We start from the raw sequence: 22967 nt of genomic DNA, 5'->3' as shown, positions 1-22967 counted from the left end.
TACTATGGATATCCCTAGATTTGAAATCTAAAGATGGCCCTAGATGATGGGTCCTCATATATATATATATATATTTATTTATTTATTTTTGTGCGTAAAGACGTGCATGTTTTCATACTAACGTGGCTTGAAAAACAAGCAAAAATTAAGGCCATGAATCCAATGAAATAAATAAATAAATAAGGTGGTAATCAAGGGAGCAAAGAAGGGCGTGAAAGACGAGCACGTAACGCGCGTGAGATGGACGTGATGAGCGCTTTGCATGACTTGCATGCATGGCTGCATTATCGTTGCCCCGGAAAAGCAAAGTTTTTTTTTTTTGCCATTATTACCCTTATTATTATTATTGTTATTATTATTGTTATTATTAATGCATCTTATTCCATCTCTTTCGGCAAAATTTAGATTTATTATTATTATTTCTTTTAAAAGTGTTTATGCCAAACTTTCATGCAACCAAAACACCATTCAAATTTTCAAAATCACCAATAAATTAAAATTTATGATAAGTTTTAAATTTACCCTTCTATTCTTTTTGTTTTAAATTATTATTATTTTTAATTTATTTTGTATTTTAATTGAGTAAAGTCCCTTTTTTTAAGGTTAGGCCAGGGTTTAAGGAAATTAGTATTGCTTAATCAAAATAATAAAGTGATTAAAAAATTATAATTTAAACTTAAAGAATAAAAAACTAAAAGAATCAAAATGATACGTTTAAAAAAAAAGAATTATTTAGAGAATTATACTGAATTTTAATATTCTGCAAAGCCTAAAGAAAAACAAATACCAAGAGTAAATAAAAATAATATTTTAACAAGAATTAGTAGGACCGTAGGAACATATTTCAAAATATAAAAAACAAAAAAGAAATTATTTTTTTATAAAAACAATAAACATCTCATCCATCAGAGGTGTTTATGAAACAAATATATATAATGATGCATCAATTACAGTAATTTAATAGTCTCCAGAAATTTTTTATGAGAGACGTAATAAGACCCATGATAATATAAATATCAAGCTTGAAAAATATGAATAAAATCTATTAAACATTAAATAAATAGTATTTTAATGGTATTCATCAATCCTGTTAAACATTAAATAAATAGTACTTTCACAATATTCATCAATCCTACACAATCTACCATCAATTACAGTAGTTTAATAGTCTCCAGAAATTTATTTTGTGAGACTAAATAAGACCCATGATAATATCAAGATTGAAAAATATGAATAAAATCTGTTAAATAGTAAATAAATAGTATTTTAATGGTATTCATCAATCCTTTTAAACATTAAATAAATAATACTTTTACAGTATTCATCAATCCTGCACAGTCTACCATCCAAGAGTGAGGTATCATTTGGGCTATCTAGTAATTCTTTTTTTTTTTTTAAATAAAATTAAGAAATAACACAAAACACTAAACCAGGAACTAAAATCATATAACTCCATAACATACGCTTATTCACAAAACAAATAAAAAAACCAATTAAATAATTAAAAATATCCAACGTGTCACAAAGCGGGCCCCACCCACTCCATGGGACCCACAGGTAAAAATTAAAAAATAAAAAGCGTAAAAAAAAAAAATAGTTATCACACGTCATCAAAGCAAGAGACAAAAATCAAACGGTAGTAACATTGCCCTCGCACGTGAAACCGACACCGTTAGCACGTGCCAAAAAACGCCGTCGTCGGTGCTCACTAACGCCGTCATGGTCCCCCGTTTTCTCACGGTTAGTCATTCCGTTAACTCCTCTAAACTCACCTCTAGTTAACTTAACCCAACTTAAACCCCCCCAAACCCTAACCCTAGTTAACTCCTCACCCTATATAAACCCGTTTCCTTTCCACCGCTTTTGGACCCCCTCCCACTTCCTCTCTCTCTCTCTCTCTCTCTCTCTCTCTCAGCTTTGCTTCGCTTTGTCTCCATTTGATCGAGATTGGGAATGGCGATGGTGCCGAGATGGATGCCATTAATGGCGCTAGGGCTTCTTGTGCTTCTCGCCGGAGGGATGGGATGGTTTGGACCCGGGATGATCGCGGATTCGAGGTACATTGTCTTTTTATACTTGATTTTTGCTGGATTTCATGCGGGGTTTGATTATTTAGGGTTTGGGATGGAGATTTCAGTGAGGGTTTGTTTAACCCTAGATTTCGATCCTTGATTTCTCTTTGCAGCGCTGCAACGATGGCGAGGAGGAGTTTGAGAGGAAGCGAAGGGAATGAGAGTTCTGATCCCAAGGCTTTCAGGTTAGCGTTTGTGTTTTTTTTTTGTTGGATCTTCGCCGTTGGTTTTGTTCTCGATTTGATCTGGACCGTCGGATGTAGCTCAGTCTTGCGCGGTGTTTTTTTTTTAGAATAATAATTATATTAAATATATAAATATATTTTTTTAATTTATAGAAAATGTATGAAAATGGAATGGCAGTTGTGGCCGGTGCTGCGGTTATTTAATTTATTGAAATTTATTTAAAAAATGGGGGAAAAAATTAGAGGGTAGTTTTGTCATTTCAGTCACATAGACATTGGTCACTTTCTAGAATACTTTTTTACCCTTCTTTTTTGAGGATTAATTTTATATAATTTATTCTTTATTTTTAATATATATATATATATATATATATAACTGGACTGTTGTTCCAAGACTGAAATATTTATTTAAAAAATATAAAAAATAAGGGAAAAAATAGAGGGTAAGGTTGTCATTTCATTGACATTAGACTAGGTTCAATTACGAGAATCTCTTTTTGAACCCCTTTTTTAAAGATGAATTACTTTAAGAATAGGGGTAATATTGCAATTTAACTTATATTAAAAAAAGGAATTAAATCGCAGTCTTCGTGACGGTGCTAGTGTTGTTTGTTATTTCAGCACTGAAATATTTATATTAAAAAATTTAAAATAAAGAAAAGAAAAAGAAAAATTAGAGGGGTAATACTGTCATTTCAGTCTCATAGGAAAAAATAAAAGGGGGTCAATTTACTAGAATCTCCTTTTGACCCCTCTCGGTTCTCCCGCCTTCTTTCGATATAATGAAGGCACCGACCACCTCGAGCCGTGTACTTCTCCCGAGTAGTAACCAATTTCTCGTTTCTCGTGACGAGCTGCACCGGGTTTATAGCGGAGATAATGCGTCCTTGATCTCGATTTTTTTACGAGATTTCATTATTTAGTGTTATTTATTGCAGGGCAATTTGGTAATTTAACACTTTTTAAAAAAAATGTTATATATTTATTTATTTTTTTAAATTTTTCAGGTTTGAACATGAACCAGTGCATGGTGCGGTAGATGACCCGGAGATGGTTGCCACTGAAGTCCATATGTAAGTGATAAATTTTTTATCTTTTATTTTTCAATAAAGTTATCTGATTTTTTTAAACAATTTTACATCAATTTCATGCCTTGATTAGTATCAATGTATTAAAGAGTTGTTAAAATTTTCATTTTTTTTAATAGCTATTTTTTTTACAAACATTATTAGTAAAATAGAGAAGAAGTAAATTAATATTAAAGATTTTAAATTATTGATATATATAAATATGTTTAGAATTATAAAAATATTTTTTTTTTTTAAATTTATATCTTGGAAAGTAGTTAAGCTATGAATGAGTTAGCTGCCTGTTTTAGGTGAAGAAGATTCATTATTGCTAGTTATTAGTAAATAATTCTTTAAGAAAGGCACACGCCGGTGTACTATTGACCACAATCCAAGCATTGAATGGCCAGTGAGCAGAGCCCACGTTCTCTGCTTGTGTTCTTTGCTACCAGCCTCTTGTCCTGTCTCTAGTCTCCGCAGTGCTAGTTCAGTGTCAGTTCTTGTTTTTCCAAGCCACCAGACTTTATTTGCTTTTGCCACCAATCTCTTCTTTTCCCTTCATTAATTCCTCCTCACATGCTCTGCTGCTCCCTTCTAATATGGGATGCAATTTGCTTTCCCCTTCTAAAATAGTCAGAATATTTCTTCAACAACCACCCAAAAAACACATGCTTTGGGAAGTTTTGAATGCTCTTCTTTGTTAGATATAAATGAAATTAAATAGTACACCAATTTATGAAGGATGGAAGAGTAATATGGACTTCATTTCATTGAGATTCATATGATTCTATGAAAGATAATTACTTCATAAAGCTCTGATTTTTACTGTCTCTGTTTGTGATTAGAGTCTAATGCAGATTGTGAAGTTGAACTGGACAAGGATATAATGAACTACGAATTCGTTATTTGTGATTAGAATGTTAATTTGAAACATGATGTTGAACATGATAATGATTTTATGAAATACAAATTTATCATGTAGCTCTGATTTTTACTCTCGCCCTTTGTGATTAGAGTGTTAATTAGGATATGATGTTGGACAGGACAGTGACTTTATGAATTACAGTCTCTATTTGTGATTAGAATGTTAATTATGATCATGAAGTTGAAGTGCACAATGATAAATGAACTACTAATTTATCATTTGTGATTAGAATTAGAATTTAGAATATTGATGCTGAACGGGACAATAATTATATGAAATGCGAATTCATCAGTTAGCTCTGATTTTTACCTTCTCTTTTTGTGATTTGAATGTCAATTAGGATATTATTCAATGATTTTATGAATAGGAATTTATCATTTGTGATGAGAATGCTAATTAGGATCATGATGTTGAACAGGACAATCAACAATCACACAGCTCGCCGTGCTCTTGGTTACTTATCATGTGGCACAGGCAACCCCATCGATGATTGCTGGCGTTGTGATCCTGACTGGCATCTTCACCGTAAGAGACTTGCAGACTGTGGCATTGGCTTTGGCCGCAATGCCATTGGCGGCCGTGATGGGCGCTACTACGTTGTCAGTGACCCAGGTGATGACGATCCAGTTAATCCCCGCCCAGGCACTATCCGCCATGCTGTCATTCAAGATGAACCTCTCTGGATAGTCTTCAAGCGAGACATGGTTATCACACTTAAGGAAGAGCTGATAATGAACAGCTTCAAGACAATCGATGGCCGCGGTGTCAATGTCCACATTGCCAACGGTGCCTGTTTAACAATTCAATTCGTCACGAACATCATCATCCATGGTCTCCACATCCATGACTGCAAGCCCACTGGCAATGCCATGGTCCGCAGTTCACCTTCTCACTATGGCTGGAGAACAATGGCTGACGGTGATGGCGTTTCCATCTTCGGCTCAAGCCATATTTGGGTTGATCATTGCTCACTCTCCAATTGCGCTGATGGACTTATAGATGCTGTCATAGGCTCAACAGCCATCACAATTTCAAACAACTACTTCACTCATCACAATGAAGTCATGCTTTTGGGTCACAGTGATTCTTATGCCAGGGACAAAGCCATGCAAGTCACCATTGCATTTAACCATTTCGGCGAAGGTCTAATTCAGAGGATGCCAAGATGCAGGCATGGTTACTTCCATGTTGTCAACAATGACTACACTCACTGGGAAATGTATGCGATCGGTGGCAGTGCCGATCCGACTATAAACAGTCAAGGCAACCGATATCTTGCACCGATGAATCCTTTCGCAAAAGAGGTATACCATAACATAACATTTACATTAACTCCATTGAATAAACTGCTTCGAACTTGCAATTGAAATTTATAAACCTCGTGACAGGTTACGAAAAGAGTAGACACTAATGCCGGGGCATGGAAGAGCTGGAATTGGCGATCGGAAGGTGATTTACTCCTCAACGGCGCTTACTTCACTCCATCTGGGGCCGGGGCTTCAGCGAGCTATTCCCGGGCTTCAAGTCTCGGAGCTAAGTCATCATCAATGGTCGGTTCGATCACTTCCGGCGCAGGCGTGCTCACTTGCCGCAGCGGCAATCGATGCTGATGATGATGCATATTGTTTGGCATTTGATATTTGAGTTTGTTACACATACTCCATTTTGATCAACCTCCCTCTGCTTCCACTGTAACTTTGTGTGTGGAGCTGATGTGGTAGCGTTGCTGATCCTTTTATTACTCTTTTTTTTTTCTTCTTTTTTATCTTTATATGGTGTGATCTCTTTCTATCTTTGTTTCTTTATCCCTTTCTCAGTATTATTATGGCAATATTCAGTGATACTGATGCATGTTATGGTTGTAACAGATGCATATTTTTATTATTCCAAGCAAAAGAAAATCACTATATTTTGCATATATAATTGATGTAATATTTAAATTGGTCCCTCTATTTTTTTTATTTTTTTTAATTTTTCTACTAAGAAAAAGCTCCCAAATTAGTCTTTTCTGCTCTTAAAAAAATAGATTTTTGAAGTAAACTTAAAAATAGATTCATTTAGTCTTTTTTTAATTTATTCCTTTACTTTTGAAAATATAAATAATAGTTGATTTATTTTCAAGAGTAAAAAAGATTGAGTGGTCTTATTTTTAAAAGTAGAGGAATTAGTCGAGAGCATTTTTAAATTGAAAGACTAAAAAATGAAAAAATCTTTTTTATTAAAGAGAGACCAATAAGAAAGAGAGAAAAATAGAAAAATCAATTCGGATATTATACCTATCTAATTTATTACTAATAAATCTTGGTTTTGATAATTTTATATACACATAAAAATAAAATGTAAAATACCAAAAAATGAGAAACCATTGAGACAAACAACAGTTTGTGGACCTGTTTGTGTCTCTCTTGTTGAATCTATCTTCTCTTCTAGGGACAGATCTTAAAACATACTTTTTCTTGTACTATTTTTATTTTTATTTTTTTTGGAGGAATTAATGATATTTTTAATGATGTATATATATCCAACAAGAAACAAGATTTAGATGAGTGGCTGATATAATTTATGAGAAGTCCAATGGGACCAAACATTGTCTGCAAAATGTTTCTCCAAAGTGTCCCCATGTTGCCATTCTCTAATTCCTCCAACAATGCCATGAGGTGGACCATACTATGGTTTGGGATGACCACTATTTTCTTCAATAATTCTGTGGATTTTGTTTTACTTGTAATTAATAAAATGTGGTTATTAATATTAATATGTTTATTTAAATTATATAATTTAATAAAAAATGAGGCATAATAACAGAAACTGTGTGTTGTCTAAGGTGGCTTATTCACGTTGTTGGGTAATTTATCCACATTGTAAAATAATAATAATAATAATATGGTGTTTAGTTACAAAATAAAGTTATTTTTTAAACCAATCTCATCAAAATATATTGCATTCCATCAAATCATGGATAAATATGATGATAGTTTTTATTTACATGAATAAATGACAAGCGTTTTTTTACTCACGGGATTGTCATATAACATGCATGCACAAAAATACACTAATTACAGTGGCTTAAAAAATCTCAATGAAAAATCTCGCATAATATATAACTTTAGAGGGGAGGAATCACTATTCTTCCTACAAAGGACTCAAATGTGCATTTGCGAGTTAAAAGATTCTGATTCAAGTTACCACTAAATGTAAAATACATGAGAACCAATGAGTTATGCGTCCATAGTCCAGTTAAATGATAATAATTTTACTTCATAGGTTAATCTAACGGCTCTGAGGATGTCCATTGATACAAATATATATATATATATATAGCCAATGATTTTTTGATCTGTGGACATTGGATCCCCTGTGAATGATGTTCGTATCTCTTTGAAAAAGGTCAGTTTGAATCTCAACTCACATCAGGTAAGAATACAGGTGTGTTTAGATAGTAATCTCACTCCTTGTATATATATATATATATATATATATTTTTGAGAAAGGCGACAAGCGCCAGAACCCAGGGACGAACACGTGGGAGAGCAACGCTCACCACCGAACCGTGCCCTCACCTTGCGCGAGATGGGGATCGAACTCGGGGAGCCACGCTCGACACTCGAAACGAACACTCTACGTAAGGGACCCGATGCCAATAGACCAAATGGTCGTTGGCTATATATATATAAACAAGTTATATATATATATATATATATATAAATACATGTATATAGAGTATATTTTTTATTTAACAAAACATTGTAATAAAAATCATTCCTTATATATGAGAGTTGGTATTATCATCATCTAGCTTATCCACATTCATTAAAAAAGAAAAACATTACAATATAAATTTAGTAAAATTGCAATAAAAAATTCTACAAAATTGTTGATGTTTTCATGTATTTTTTAAATGAGTTAGGTGGACTTGGTGGTTATGGGTCCATTTTATTAGGTTATTTCTGTTAAGATATCAAGGAAACAAATTTATAATTTATTCATTTGATGAACCACCACACCAAACCATTAAAAAAAAAAGCAAAACAAAATTGTATTAATAATATGTATATTTTTAACTTTACTTCATTTATTTTAATTTATTATCCTATATATATATATTTATGAAATAAAAATAAATCTGTTAAGTTTTAGAAAAATAAATTTAAAATTAATTTCTTTGAGAATTCCAATAAGCAATACATTTTTTAATCAGTTTTAATTATATCTCAAAAAAATACAAATAATATGGGTTTTATACATTAAAGCCCCTGAAAAAAAATAAAATTAAATACCATGTCACTCTTCCTTATTTATTTATATATTTATTTTATTAAATAATGTTTTCATTTGGACCCACAAAAAAATCCATTTTACAATCAACTCCCTCAAAATCCACAGAACTCTGATCCCAGAGAATCCATGGCCGATGTCGACGATTGCTCCGCCGCCGCTGCCGCCGTTGTGCCGTCCGAGCTAAGCTCCACTGGGGCGGAGGAGGTAGCCAGTGCGGCGGAGCTGGACCTCGGGCTGACACTAAGGACGAGCAAGCTCATCAGAGGTAGTAGGATGGCGTGCCGGATCCTCACTGCTGAGGATTTGGGTTCTCGATCCCCAATCTCTTCGTCCTCCTCCGTCTCCTCCTCTTCGTCTGCTCCTTCTCCCGCCGGCGCCGGTGGGAGGACGCCACCCTCTCACTGTCACGGGTGAGCCTGAGTTTATACCTGTTCTTCTGATTTCTGATTCTATGAATTCTGATTAAGAACTTTAGTTAATCTAAAATTACATGATTTTCCAGCCTTAGAACTTGTGATTCAAGTGTTGGAATTGTTCTTCATTTTGATTTTTGCATCTATGAATTCTGATTTTTTGTTTGATTGTGAAACTTAGTTATCTAAAATTACATGATTTTGTAGGTTTTTTATTGTGAAAAAGGGGGAAATTTGTGGTTTTTTCATAGTAAGAAGTTGTGATGAGTGGGATTAGTACCAATGGATTGAGTAATGATTTGGAGAAGTGAATTCCATGGATTTGGGAAGTTCAAACTGGAATTTTTATTTCTTTTGAGGTGGTGAAGTGTTGATGGTTATTCAAGTGTATGGTGTGATTAAGATCAAGAGGATTGTTTGTCAATTTTTATGTTTCTAGAGAGATATCTTGCAGGAATACTGCATCGAAATCAATAGGATAAGAAAGAGGAACCATAGCTGTTGATGTTGATACTGATTTTGATGGAAAAGTTTTAGGTTTTTTGCTGATAAAACAAGCAATTATTGAGATTCTTTCACCCAAAATTCGAAAGAAGATAAGCATGAAATTAAGTGAATTTATACTAGGGAAAAGATGCTTAGCCGCCAATTTTTGTGCATGATAACATCATCTTGCTCAACCATTGACAATTTCATGTATCACATGGATGTTGTAGTTGATGGGGTTGCATGCAATTTGCGATGATACTGTAAATGTTCAGTGATTTGAGGGGACGCTCTTGATTTCTCATGCTCATTTTGCTCTTAGCGGAGAATGAGGGCAGCTTCATGTTTCTACTGAAAATGATTAAATAGGAATGATGTCAAAGTAGTATGGTTTTCACGGAGAAGAGGCAGGCAACTAACAACAATGTTAGGGTAGTAATCCAATATGCCCTGCTTGAGTTTTCTTTGGTTAGAGTGAAAATTCTTTGGATGTTTGCACTGATCATTGTTACATACAAATTGCATTGAATTTTAAGTAACAATATCAATTACCAAGTCTTAGTGGAGACTCTATGCATATGCTTATGCTTCTTTTCTTTAGGTCTTTTTCTTTTGTGTTTTCACTTAAAAATATGCATTATGCTTCTGGGAACAGTCAAATGGCGAGAGGATGGCCTCCTATAAAGATTTGCAGAATGAACAGCTTGGCTATCCACTCGAAAGATTGTACATCAGAAGCAGAAACTTCTGTTCAAAAGAAAATTGACAAAATTGTTGTTAAGGAGGATACGGACAGTAACAATCAAGAAAAATATATAAGGTGTACAGTAAGTACGCATTTTGTTAAGGTGAACATGGATGGAGATCCCATTGGGAGGAAAGTGGATCTCAATGCCCATAATTCCTACGAGACCCTTGCGCTTGCACTAGAGGACATGTTCTGCAAATCCAACAATGATCATGATACATTCACCTGTGAGTTCACTTTTGTATTTTCTCCTTGATATCCATGGAATTACAGACAAAAGAAGAATCGATTCTGGGTACTATTTGATTGATTGCTACTTATTTTAGTAGATGGCTTGAAGGCCTCGCAAATGCTTGATGGCTCTTCAGGGTTCAGTCTCACTTATGAAGACAGGGATGGGGACTGGATGCTGGTTGGTGATGTTCCATGGGGGTATGCATGCTTCTCATATATGATATCAGTAAATATACTACTAGGCTATTTCTCTAACTGTGAAGTATATCTAATCAGAATGTTCCTGATCACTGTGAAAAGACTCAGAATCATGAGAACCTCTGATGCTATTGGTCTTGGTAAGACTAAATCCAATTCCTATTGCCCATATATTTATGGGACTGTTCATTTGGCATGCTCACAATTTTGTATTCAGTTCAGTGTTGTTTACTGTTCATCAAGAATTGCTCTTTTATTTTATTATATTTTATTTTTTAATATTTTCTGTGTTATCACTAGCCGGATCACCGAGGTCTCAATTCTGCAAGTCTGTCAGGCCAAGAATTATACCAGCTTGACTTCAATACAAGATTGTCCCTCATGGCATGCAAAGATAAATAGAAGAATCAACTAGCAATCCATTGTCTCTCTTTCACAAGCTTTCTTCAAGTGCTTTGGACCTTAACATTTCCCATTTCTCTGTATCTTGTTTTCCATCTGTGAAATTGCAGTCATATAAAAGCTTGTCCAAAGTTTGTAAATAACAGTGATTATTTGTTGCTATGAAAATTTGAAGAAACCATTGTTGATTGAACACTACATCTTGCTGTTTCTTACACAATACATCGGTGTAACATTTTGCACCTCAGCTGAACTTATCCTCAGTGCTATGCTAATGTTGTTAGTTGTTTATCTTTATCACATAATCACCGTAATAGTACTGGTTGCAGGAATGACTTGAAATTGGTCATATAGTACTCTGATGTTAATTTTTTCATTACAATCTGGCTAAGTGTTCTTCATCATGCCCAAATTTGATCTCTGGTAAAGTCTACTTGATTACCTTTTATAGTTATCCAAGATTTTCTTTTCTGTAAATCAGAAAGCCTGAGAGCAATTTTTCTCATTGTATTACTTGCAGGAGAATTAGAGATGTTCTCTTATCAACTGAATCATCTGGAGCATTGAAAAAGCTCGGCAATGGCAATCCTATGTCTTAAATAGCTGATGATCTTGTACTCCAGGTTCTTCTCTTTCCTTTGAATTCATTATTCCAAAATGATAACTAAATCATTTCTAGCACTTCAAACACTCAAATAGATGAATTATTATTCTAGTTTTCAAATATAAAATCACTCAGATAATTAGTGAAAGAACTTGCAATGAATAACTAAACTGAAATGTTCAACTGTTGTTCATATTTCTGATCTTTATAGACCTTTCATTAAATAACAGAAACACAAGAAAATTTGAAATAAAAAAAAAATGCACAAGAAAACACACTCAAAAGCTAAACTATCTTCACATTTACACATCCAATTGTCATCAATTTAAGTTACCTTGTTGTTCATATGTATGATCTGCAGATAAGTTATCACTGAATGGCACAAACACAGGAATTTCTCACTCCTTGAAGCTCCACCTCTTCAATCACACTGATGGAAAACAAAATCCACAAGAAAACAAAATTCAAAAACCAAGCTTTATTCAAATGCATAAATCCACCTGTGATCAATTCTGTTACCTTGATTGAAACTCATGAACATGAGCAAGGTTCATGCCATGAGCATCAGGCCAAGTAACCTTCCTCTGTTTCTGCTGCTCCTCTTCTTTGGTTACTATTGCTGTTGTTGCCTTCTTGATGTTGCTCTTGAGAGGTTGTTTTGTTTGAAGGCATGGCTCATTAAAGTAGCCATTACTGCTCACTTCTTTGCTTTCTATGTTGTTTTTAGGTGCTGGTGCATAACAAGAACACACCAATGAGGTGCATTTGTTCTTCTTCCCTGAAGCCAGTGATGATGATGAAGAAGAAGAAGAAGAGAAGGAATTCAATGCAATTCAATGAAATGGAGAAAAGTAAGGTCATGTCAGGAAGGAATGGGAGAGAATTTGTTGTGGTTTGCCACTCAATTCAAAAAGGTGAGACAAAGGAAGTGTCTTTTGCTTGCACACCCTGAAACAATAGGTAATTACCAATATACCCTTGTAAATGCATATGTTTATAGAGAGAGAGATATATATATAGAGGACCATTCCGTGGACGTTTATAGATAAGAAATTTATGGTCATTCATTATTAGCCGTTAGATTTTGATTCAACGACTAACATTGATGAATAGTAGTTAATACAGTAATATGTACGATAATTATTGTTCGGAACAGTACAACACACAATACTAATGTTCATCAATGTCGATCAAACGGTTGATAATTGAACGTCCATTTCTTATCTATGGATGTCCACAAAGGATGTTTTGCTATATATATATTTCATAAAAGACTAAATGAATTGTTTGTTTTCTTTTTTCAGAAATTTATGTATTTTTTTAATAGAATTTTAGACTGAGTTTTTTTAAAGGTATGTAAAGAGGTATTATTTATTTTTAAGGGTATATAAGTAATTTTAATTTTTATTTTACATTGTTATTGATGGTGGTATGGCCACCCCACCATGAATGACTTGGAGCTTTTTTAGGGTTTGCTTTCCTTGATTGCTGGTTGTCATTGGGTGATGCTTATATTCTAGAGTTTTCAAAAGATGATGGATTAGATGGATGATGCTCATTCTCTTACCATATTTAATATATATATATATATATATGTACATTTCATATATTTTATTTATATGAGAAATATAATCATGAATGATGATTGTACCTTTTTTTAATTACACCATAAAAATGTTCATACATATAATATTTTTATTGGGTTAAAAGCCAAATATAATATGATCTTGTGGTTTATATGTAATTTCAAAAGTACAATAAATATAATAGTTAAAATTGGTTATAAACCCCTCAAAAATTCTATAATTGCATATTTACCCTCAGAAAAAACATAATTGTATATACCCTTGAACAATATATGTAATTACGGTAGATTTCGTTAACAGAAGTTAATCAAATTTTATTAACTATAATTATAATTTGGATTAAGATATACAAAAGGTCTAAAATAACCTTTGTACATCTTAAGCATAACAATAAATTTTTTTTTTCAAAGGTATGCATGCAAAAGGTATAATGGTCATTTTATAGATCTGCTATTGGTTAACGGATCCAAAGGGTATATACGCAATTATATGTATTATTTAGAGGCAAATATGCAATTTTAAAATTATTTAGGGGTACACCTGCAAAACTCCCTAAATAATATTATTTATTTGGATAATTATCTATTTGGATAAATAGCTAATACTATGATATATATATATATATATAATTATGTATATTATATTGAAAATACCCGTATAGAAATATTTTTATTTGTGATTAATACAAAGAGATAATATCTCTGAAATGAATAAGGAAGACAAAAATAAGCCAAGTTTTATTTATTTATTTCATATAAATGTAGTATATAATATAATTATATGCAAAAGTTCCTACTTGATATTAAACTACAAAATATATTCAAATTATTTAGACAACATGGTCATTAATTAACATAAATGGAAAAAAAGGAACTTTTCCACCATCTTAGCCCAAATTGGAATCTAATAATATAATAATATATAAGATCTATGATGGTGAATGATCCATTATGTTTTTTTAACATTCAAGCTAATCTCTTACCAAATAAAAGGATATGTTCACATCATGCACATCTTTCTTTATAAAAAATGTATTCCAACATCAATCAATTGTTTTTTTTTTTTTTTACCTTTTTACCGCCCAATAAAATATTTTATATTTACTTGATATATTACAACAAAAAATCATTAGTCTAACTATTTGGGTGGGCCATATGAATTTTTTCATTCTACTTTTCTTTAGTAAGAAGAAAAAAGACTAGATAAATCAGTCGACATATTGATATCATTTTTAATTATTAATATCATTTTAATTGATTTTCTCTTAAGTTATTAGTAATACGCTATACAACCTGGGGAAAAACATGTGGAACTATTGTTCCCATAGGGGTCTAAAATGTATATTTACGAGTTAAAGCTATATAACTCCAGGAGAGGAATATAAGTAATTAGTGTTGTTATTACAAGATGTCCCAAATGTGTATTTGTGAAAGACTCGAACATCTAAATATAAAGCACATGAGAACCAGTGAGCACTGGTGGACTATACCTATGTTCTCTGCATTATAGAGTTTAATGAGGTATTTCTGGAAAAAAAATCACTTTAAGTAATAAATGGTTGTACTATTTTAGTATCATAGACATTTTTTATTTTAACGGATTGCAATATGAATTAATAAGTTTTGTTTTGCTTTTTTATACCCTGTAAAATGCTATATATTAACTTTATGATATATATATATATATATATACCTGAAATAAATAAAAAAAAGTCCCTCCAAAGTTCAGGTATTCACAAAAAAATCCCACTGACTTTGGAAAGATTAAAAGCGTCCCTTCTTTTTTCTCGACGTGTTATTTTTCGCATACGTGCCCGCACATAAAGGTGATTGATGTTGACATAAAAGTATGGATGTTAACCCGAGCGACTCTCCATTTTTAAGCAAAACAACAAATTTTTAAGCGAAAACCCATAATTTTAAGCTGGAAAAGTCAAATTTTTAAACGCAAAGTGCTTATATGTTAAGTGAAAACTTATGTGATTAGTCGAAAAACACCAACTTTTAGCAGAAACCCATAATTTTAAGCGGAAAAAGTCAAATTTTTAAACGCAAAATGTGTTATGTATTAAGTGAAAACTTATGTGATTAAAACAAAAACACGCTATGTTAAATGAAAACTATATATTTTTAAGCGGGAAGTACGTCATTTGTAAAAATAGAATAAATTAACTGAGAAGTCGCATTAATTGAAAAGTAAACTATCGAGATTGAAAAAGAACCGTTAAAAAAAGGAGGGACTGTCCCGTAGAATTCAAATGTCGAGCGGTTCATCGGGATGTTTTTGAAACTTTCAGAGGCTAAAAATAATTTTCCCATATATATATCATGAAATGTTTATAATTGAAAATGAGCATTCCTTCAAGACTATTGTTGAATTTTAATATATAAATATTTATTTTTTTTTATCATTTTGTGGCAATGATGTGATAATTGATGTGGATAATATGAACAACCACACCCCATTATATATATATATATATATAAAATAATATTCCGTTGTTGTTTTTTATTTGTCATATTTATTTAATTTACACTGATTAAAAAAATTAGTTATAGTTAATTAATTACCTATATTTTATAAAAAAATTCTATTACTTTTTAAAACTACCCCTATTTAAAACTCCACTAAATTGATTGTAATTTATTGAAAATTGTACAAGTACATTAAATTAAAAGATAAATTTAGAAAAAAAATTACTTAATGCTGCGCAAAATTTTTAATATAACAAGTAAAATAAAAAAAATTCAAAACATGACAAGTAAAAAGGAACTGAGAGAGTAATAATTTTTAGTATATTATTTATTTTATGAAAAAAAAATGTAATTTTGATTAAATTTTTTTAAAAATGATATGTAAATAAAGAAAATGAGGAGGGCATATGTGTCATTTAACACCCTGTCTAAATCTCGGATGCCCTAATCGCATCTTCTCGATTTTCCCCCAAAAAAAAAAACATATCATGCGATGCCCCCACCGAAACGTTCAAATCCAGCGCGTCATGGCGATCTCCGATCCCTCGATTTCCCCAAATTAGGGTTCGAAAACCCTCGGATCTCTTCGATTTAGCTCGTATTGGTCTCTGTGCTCTCTAATTCAGCTTAGGTTTTCGGGATCGGAAGTAGTTTTTCGGTTTTTTGTTGGTTTTGTTGGAGTTTGAGAGAGGTTGCATTGATGGATCCGCGAGGAAGGTTTCCTCCTGGAATGGGGAATGGGCGGGGAGCAAATCAGGGCCAAAACCCTAATTTTTATGGCAGGATCGCTCCTCAGCAGCATTTGCAGCATCAGCAGCAGTATGTGCAGAAGAATCCGGCTCAGAACCAGCAGTACCAGAGCCTCCAGCAGCTGCAACAGCAACAGCAGCAGCAATGGCTGAGGAGGAATCAAATGGGTGAGGATTCGGGTAGGAATGAACCAGCAAAGTCCGTTCAGTCTGATGCGATTGATGCGAGGTGAGATATCCCAATCCTTGATGTTTTGTGACGTTATTGTGTATTTATTCGGTACGTATCAAATGGTGATGTTTTCTCAATTGTTTATTAATTGCTTATTTTCATTTAATGAACAATGATGAAAGTGGGAAGAATTCATGGAGGTGTATGCTTCTTCTTGCTAAGGTTTCTGCTAGGGCATCAGTTTATATCACTGTTTTTCCCCTTTCTGTTATGGCTACCATATAAAAATTTGTTTCTTTTTTTATTAGAGTTTTGGTTATCTTAACTATTGTTTTAAACATTTGGCAATGATTTTTGAATATGGATGTGGAATATCCTTTTTGCTGAATGTGGTTTATATGATTGATGCATATTTCATGCTAGAAGGTTATATGTTTTTGCTATTGCTTTAATTATGCATATACATCAGTAGAAGTCTGTATTCAATGAAGATTGTTTACTGGCTGATATTTTTTTATAAATGAATGGTGCTGGGAAATGAGGATGTATTTGGAGTTCTGGAAACACATTTGGAATTTTAATTTTTAACCCTGAATGGAACTATTCTCTAGCAGTAATATGTTTTTAATGCTCTGATGATTTCAGTTCTCAGGATTGGAAGGCTCAGTTGAAAATTCCACCACGGGACACACGGTACAAGACAGAGGTAAAGTATTAAGTTATAATATAATAATGCATATGCACTAGAGGCATATCTAGTGTTTTTTATTTTTTTGGGTTTGCTCATTTCTGAAGGTTTAATCAATATGTGATATGAACCTTCCCTGTTGATGGATATTGCCTCGATATGGCCTTTTCTTGCATATTCTAAGAATTGCATGGAAAGCGCTTATGCCTAAGATATATTAGTTATTTTTAAACTCTTATGCTGAAAGTTCTTGACCATTTATGTATATTTTTGTTTTTGAGCTTTATAGTGCTATTCATGAACTGAGCTTGTTTTTGGTATAATTTAACTGCCCATTTGCATCTTTATGCAATCTTTGTATTTTGATGGTATGTTGATATGCTGGTTTAATTTTGTCCAGGATGTTACTGCAACAAAGGGTAATGAATTTGAAGATTATTTTTTGAAACGTGAGTTGCTTATGGGAATATATGAGAAGGGATTTGAAAGACCATCTCCTATTCAAGAAGAAAGCATTCCAATTGCATTGACCGGGAGTGACATACTTGCAAGAGCTAAAAATGGCACTGGGAAGACAGCTGCATTTTGCATCCCTGCTTTGGAAAAAATTGATCAAGATAACAATGTTATTCAAGGTTCTTTTTTGGACTTCCTTTTTTACAGAGCTGACTTAAATAGCCTTTTCTGCCGTATGGCGGGATTACTGTTGCTTTGCATCATATATGCATGTGCACACCTAGCTTAAGCATTATGTTTTTTTTCCTTGGGTCTTAATTAGATTTACCCTGCACATTGAGAGTTGTGGTTACTTGCTTTCACTTATATATTGCATGTATGGATCCTAAAGACTTATTTGGTATCTGTGGTATCAGTTGTCATATTGGTTCCAACTAGAGAATTGGCTCTCCAAACATCTCAAGTATGCAAAGAGCTTGGCAAACACTTACAGGTTCAGGTCATGGTCACTACTGGAGGAACAAGCTTGAAGGACGACATCATGCGTTTGTATCAACCTGTTCATTTACTTGTGGGGACACCGGGACGCATTCTTGATCTTGCAAAAAAAGGTGTTTGTGTGCTGAAAGATTGTTCCATGCTTATAATGGATGAGGTTGGTTCAAGCACTTAGTTTTCTCAAATTATTAACTTAATATTCAAAAAATTAAAAATCATGTAAGTATGTAACTACCCATGGATGAGTCCACTTCTGTTTAGTGATCAGCAGACTTTTGACTTGTGGTTTATTGGTTTTAATTTTTGTGGAGTTCTGAAACATTTGTGTATCCTGTGTGCCATATTGTCTTACTTATTGTTGTAAAGGCTGTTGTTACTAAGGGGGGAAAAGGAGAAAAGGAAAAAAGGCTGTTGTCGTTAGTTGAATTCATGTTTTATGGCTATTTGTGAGATGTGCTAGATTGAGATTTCATTTTATTTCTTGTGTGATGTATTCTCAGAACCTGTGGGCCTCACTATTAAAGAAAAACTTCAAACCTTAAGTTTTGAGCCCATTGATAGAGGGAAGATGTTACTGTTAATTATATGGCTTAAGTTCTTCCTTGCTTTTTTTTTTTCTGACCTAAAATGCATATTTCCATCACAGGCAGACAAGCTCTTGTCTCCAGAATTTCAGCCTTCAATAGAGCAGCTGATTCGCTTTCTTCCAGCAAGCCGGCAGGTTTTAATGTTTTCGGCAACATTTCCTGTAACTGTGAAGGAATTCAAAGACAAATATCTACCAAAGCCTTACGTGATTAATCTTATGGATGAGCTTACCCTTAAGGGTATAACACAATACTATGCTTTTGTAGAAGAAAGGCAAAAAGTTCACTGTCTAAATACCCTTTTCTCAAAGGTTTGTCATAGAAAGCTATAATTAGCGATTATTTGCATCTGCTTCCATGGTTAGCGATATAATCGACTCACGGATTTTATCTTCTCCAGCTTCAAATTAATCAGTCTATTATATTTTGTAATTCGGTTAACCGGGTGGAATTGTTGGCAAAGAAGATTACAGAACTTGGTTATTCGTGCTTTTACATTCATGCCAAGATGTTGCAAGATCACCGGAATAGAGTCTTCCATGATTTCCGTAATGGGGCATGCAGAAATCTTGTGTGCACAGGTGCAGAATTTATGTTTCGCCTTTTGTTCTTTGCTTCTGTTTAGCTTTTTGTTGTTTTTTTGTTTATCTGCTAGAAACTTCATCGTTAAGCAATTTTTTCTTGTCTTATTCAAAAAGATTATGATAGGATGCAATTAAAAAAGGTCGAGACTTCTGAAATCTGTCCGGTGGATAGATGGACCAGGAACATGGGAAGAAGGCTCTTCATTTGCTAGATGAGGATAGCCCTGATTTTATTAGAGAGAATGAGTTTTTAATGAAAAATATGGCTAGTAGGCTGACTATAAATAAAGGAGTAATCCCAGTCACAATCACAAATAGAGAATGAAATCTCAATTTTCGAATCTTATTTGGAAAATATTTGGTATTTCTAAAATACTGTGCTATAGTGAAATATTTAGAAATAAACACTGGATTTTGTTTCAATTTTTAGATTTTCAAATCTAGTTAACAAGTTACAACTAGCTAAATGCAGCCTAAGATAAGTTAGAATTTGTGCATGGCTTCCACCGGAAGTTTACTGTCCTTTTGGAATGTTACAAACTATTGATTTGCATATCCACTAGCTCATTTCATTTGCGACAAAACTAACCGTCATAATTTGTTTTCTTATTGCGTTATATACAAGCTTGGCAAGAGCTTGTTGCTACTTATTTTGTTTTTCCTACTTTATACTTTTTCATGTTGATTTGGCAGAGATATATGTTTTATATACGTGTATGTATAGCTTGTCACTTAGAATTTTCCTGAAAGTATTAGTGTATTTAACAAAAGTTGCGGTGGTAATTGGAGACTTTCATATCACTGACATGACAAGATTGGGAAAACCTTCTTATCATGTGCAACAGTTCATCTCTTCTCCAACTTTATGCCTAACAAGAATAAACACTTAGCTTCCACTTGTGAAGCGGACACTAGCAAAGAACTAAGGCAAGTTGATTATCAGATATTAGCAGCTTTCATAGTGGATTGTTCGTAGTCATAATCTGTGAAGAAAATTCTTCAAAGCAGCTTTATTGTTGATTCACTTTGCAATGCAATATGAGCGTGGGACTTAAAGTTTAAAATGGTTCATTGCTTGTCAAATTGCCCTAGATGTTGCCATCATTTCAGGGTGTGCTTACTGTCTTTTATCTTCCTAGGCAAGCCACTTAAAATTGCCATCCAGTGCCATCTTAAATTTTAATGTCATATAGTAAAAGCTCTTTCAGCAAACCATGAGCTTATTTTTGTGCCATTAGGTGTCTGGTTTGGGGTGAGGATGGTCTTTCCTCACATGAGTAGTGTGCTGTTCTCTTTGCGTCTATAACTATTCTTCATGACTTGTTATTTTCTTTGTGACGCATAATGCATGTTAAATACAGCTTGTACACTGAGTGTTGATTAATAATGTTGGCTCTGGTTTTTAATATAAGCCAGTTAATTTATCTGGTTCATTTTATAACTTTTCATTGCAGATCTGTTTACTCGAGGGATTGACATACAAGCTGTTAATGTTGTCATCAACTTTGATTTTCCAAAGAATGCAGAAACATATCTTCACAGGGTATGCTATTTGTACCTTAAAATATTTCTTGTTTAACTCGTGTTTTCCTATTGTATTGGAACATATCTTCACTTGCCACTGTAGTGCATATAGAAAGCTATGATTGTCAAGTTGATCCCTACTATGTCACAGATGTTGAACTCTTTGATCTATTTATATTGCTCACTTCGCAAATGGTTTTTTAAATGTTTTTACTTTTCAGGTTGGTCGATCAGGGAGGTTTGGCCATCTTGGTTTAGCAGTGAACCTGATCACTTACGAAGATCGTTTCAACTTGTGAGTAGAGTTGCCATATAGCATTATACCATTTCCGGTTGGAATTTATTTGAACTTCTGGAGCTGTATGTATCACAGGTATAGGATCGAGCAAGAACTTGGAACAGAGATCAAGCAAATCCCTCCACAGATTGACCAGGCTATTTACTGCAGGTGATACATTCGGTAATAGCATCATGAATAAATTCGAGGACCTTCCTACCTGTAAATATCTGTTTATCGGGTATGTACCAAGATTTTTTTTTCATTTATTACTCAAAATTTCCGCCATAAAATGAACCATTCTGTGCTTTTGCATAATTGCATGACACCATACACTAATTATTCTATGCTTTTACAATCTATCTTATAAAATACTTGGAAACTATACAACACATACCTTTTGTGGCCATTGATTTAATATTTTGCCATCTTCACCAGGTTGTCGCAATCATGTTGCCCCGGGGCATTTGATCAAACAAGGTACAACATGCAACTCGTTATGTGGACCCTTTAAATGTCGATTTATGCTGTCGGCTTTCCCTTAAGTCTGATATTAGATGTCTTTCTTCATATTCGACGTAGGGAATCTTTAGCTTAAGACTGTTTTAATGCTTTTTCCAGCCAAGGAATTGTTTGTACTGAATCAACATCTTTAATTGTGAGGTGCTTTTTCTATCCAAGATACCTTCTGATGTTTGCTTAAGCCATTGGATGTGTTTAAGCGTGAATTCCTTTTGATTTTTTCAGTGTATCTGATTTCATTCTCTAATTAGGGCTTCAAGTTGGGAACATTAACATTGTGTCACATTTTACAAAATGGTTGGCAGATAACCTTCTGATGATGCTCATTTTTGTTTCGAGGTAAATAGAATATCGAGTACGAATGAAAAGCCGTATTCTATTTATCCGAAGGTTATGTTTTAATTGTCGAAGTTTATGGAAAGCATCAATGCATTTGCACAAGTTAGGCCTTTTAAATAAACTTCCTGATTGAGTTATGTTGAACTTTGGCATTTACTCGAGGAATTTAGCTTGTTTAAACAACATTAATCGAGCTCGACGACAATGATAAAAAAATTTTTCAACAAATCATTCAAGTATGAACATTTGTACCCTAGAATGTATATAATATATTAATGATTTAAGGAGTTATGGAGTTGAAATTTGGTAATTTTCAGGTGAATGTTTATTTTTTTCTTCTTTTGAAATCAATTTCAAACAAGTAAACTTTTACTATTTCAGACTCCTATTAAAAACACAAATATATATATATATATATATAACATTAATGGAGAAAAGTTTAAACATAACTTGTACCTGAGGAGCTTCAGTATATGTCCAGTCAAAAATTTATAGTTTCCAAAATTTTAAAAACCCTACTCAATGCATGCACAAATATAGCTGAGGCAAGATCTCAGAGCAGCACAAACAGAACCAGTGAAAAATGATGGTCTTTCACCAAATCCTCAGTCAAAACCTTTCCCTTGTTTACCTGAACTTGACCAATTCCACCAATTTTCCTCCTTCACTAACAAAAGAAAATGCAAAACAAATATAGATAAATAAATAAACCAATCAATCAATCAAATCAATCAAATGTACAATACCAGAGTCCAAACTTTATCCTTACACTAAATAAGAAAAATAAATAACAAATAACAAATTTTCTCAAAGTACAAAAAGCTAGAAAATATGATCATATACACGGTTCAATTGAAGGTCCATGTGATTGTGTATTTTTTACCTTTTTATTTTTTATA

General features: G+C 33.2%; 3 protein-coding genes and 1 long non-coding RNA gene across 5 annotated transcripts; 3 read left to right on the top strand and 1 right to left on the bottom strand.

The window, feature by feature from the left end:
- Positions 1 to 1871: 1871 nt before the first annotated feature.
- LOC120276397 (probable pectate lyase 8) lies at positions 1872 to 6156 on the top strand. The gene is made up of 5 exons (XM_039283125.1): positions 1872 to 2057; positions 2186 to 2257; positions 3265 to 3330; positions 4668 to 5553; positions 5638 to 6156. Exons 1-5 carry the CDS (start codon positions 1954 to 1956, stop codon positions 5857 to 5859), a joined length of 1350 nt encoding a protein of 449 aa, XP_039139059.1. The 5' UTR covers positions 1872 to 1953; the 3' UTR covers positions 5860 to 6156.
- Positions 6157 to 8579: 2423 nt separating this feature from the next.
- On the top strand, positions 8580 to 11201 carry LOC120275246 (auxin-responsive protein IAA10-like). Of its 2 annotated transcripts, none has more exons than XM_039281768.1 (5): positions 8580 to 8937; positions 10082 to 10401; positions 10501 to 10606; positions 10685 to 10746; positions 10907 to 11201. In XM_039281768.1, the coding sequence occupies exons 1-5, from the start codon at positions 8654 to 8656 to the stop codon at positions 10963 to 10965; spliced, it is 831 nt and encodes a 276-aa protein (XP_039137702.1). In that variant the 5' UTR covers positions 8580 to 8653; the 3' UTR covers positions 10966 to 11201. The 2 variants fall into 2 exon arrangements, with proteins under 2 accessions (XP_039137702.1, XP_039137703.1); XM_039281769.1 differs by having other exon boundaries at positions 8581 to 8937; positions 10504 to 10606.
- A 78-nt stretch (positions 11202 to 11279) lies between these two features.
- On the bottom strand, positions 11280 to 12872 carry LOC120275247. The gene is made up of 3 exons (XR_005541087.1): positions 12132 to 12872; positions 11947 to 12042; positions 11280 to 11644 (listed from the first exon to the last, which is right to left on the bottom strand). It is a non-coding gene; the product is annotated as an uncharacterized LOC120275247 (long non-coding RNA).
- Positions 12873 to 16140: 3268 nt separating this feature from the next.
- On the top strand, positions 16141 to 21914 carry LOC120275245 (DEAD-box ATP-dependent RNA helicase 8). The gene is made up of 10 exons (XM_039281767.1): positions 16141 to 16650; positions 17239 to 17299; positions 17682 to 17916; positions 18154 to 18392; positions 18882 to 19133; positions 19223 to 19403; positions 20861 to 20949; positions 21152 to 21225; positions 21304 to 21448; positions 21646 to 21914. Exons 1-9 carry the CDS (start codon positions 16373 to 16375, stop codon positions 21380 to 21382), a joined length of 1488 nt encoding a protein of 495 aa, XP_039137701.1. The 5' UTR covers positions 16141 to 16372; the 3' UTR covers positions 21383 to 21448; positions 21646 to 21914.
- Positions 21915 to 22967: the final 1053 nt, after the last annotated feature.

The sequence above is a fragment of the Dioscorea cayenensis genome, chromosome 14, assembly GCF_009730915.1.
Source record: "Dioscorea cayenensis subsp. rotundata cultivar TDr96_F1 chromosome 14, TDr96_F1_v2_PseudoChromosome.rev07_lg8_w22 25.fasta, whole genome shotgun sequence".
Classification (NCBI taxonomy): domain Eukaryota; kingdom Viridiplantae; phylum Streptophyta; class Magnoliopsida; order Dioscoreales; family Dioscoreaceae; genus Dioscorea; species Dioscorea cayenensis.
This window is presented reverse-complemented; position numbering and strand designations above follow the sequence as displayed.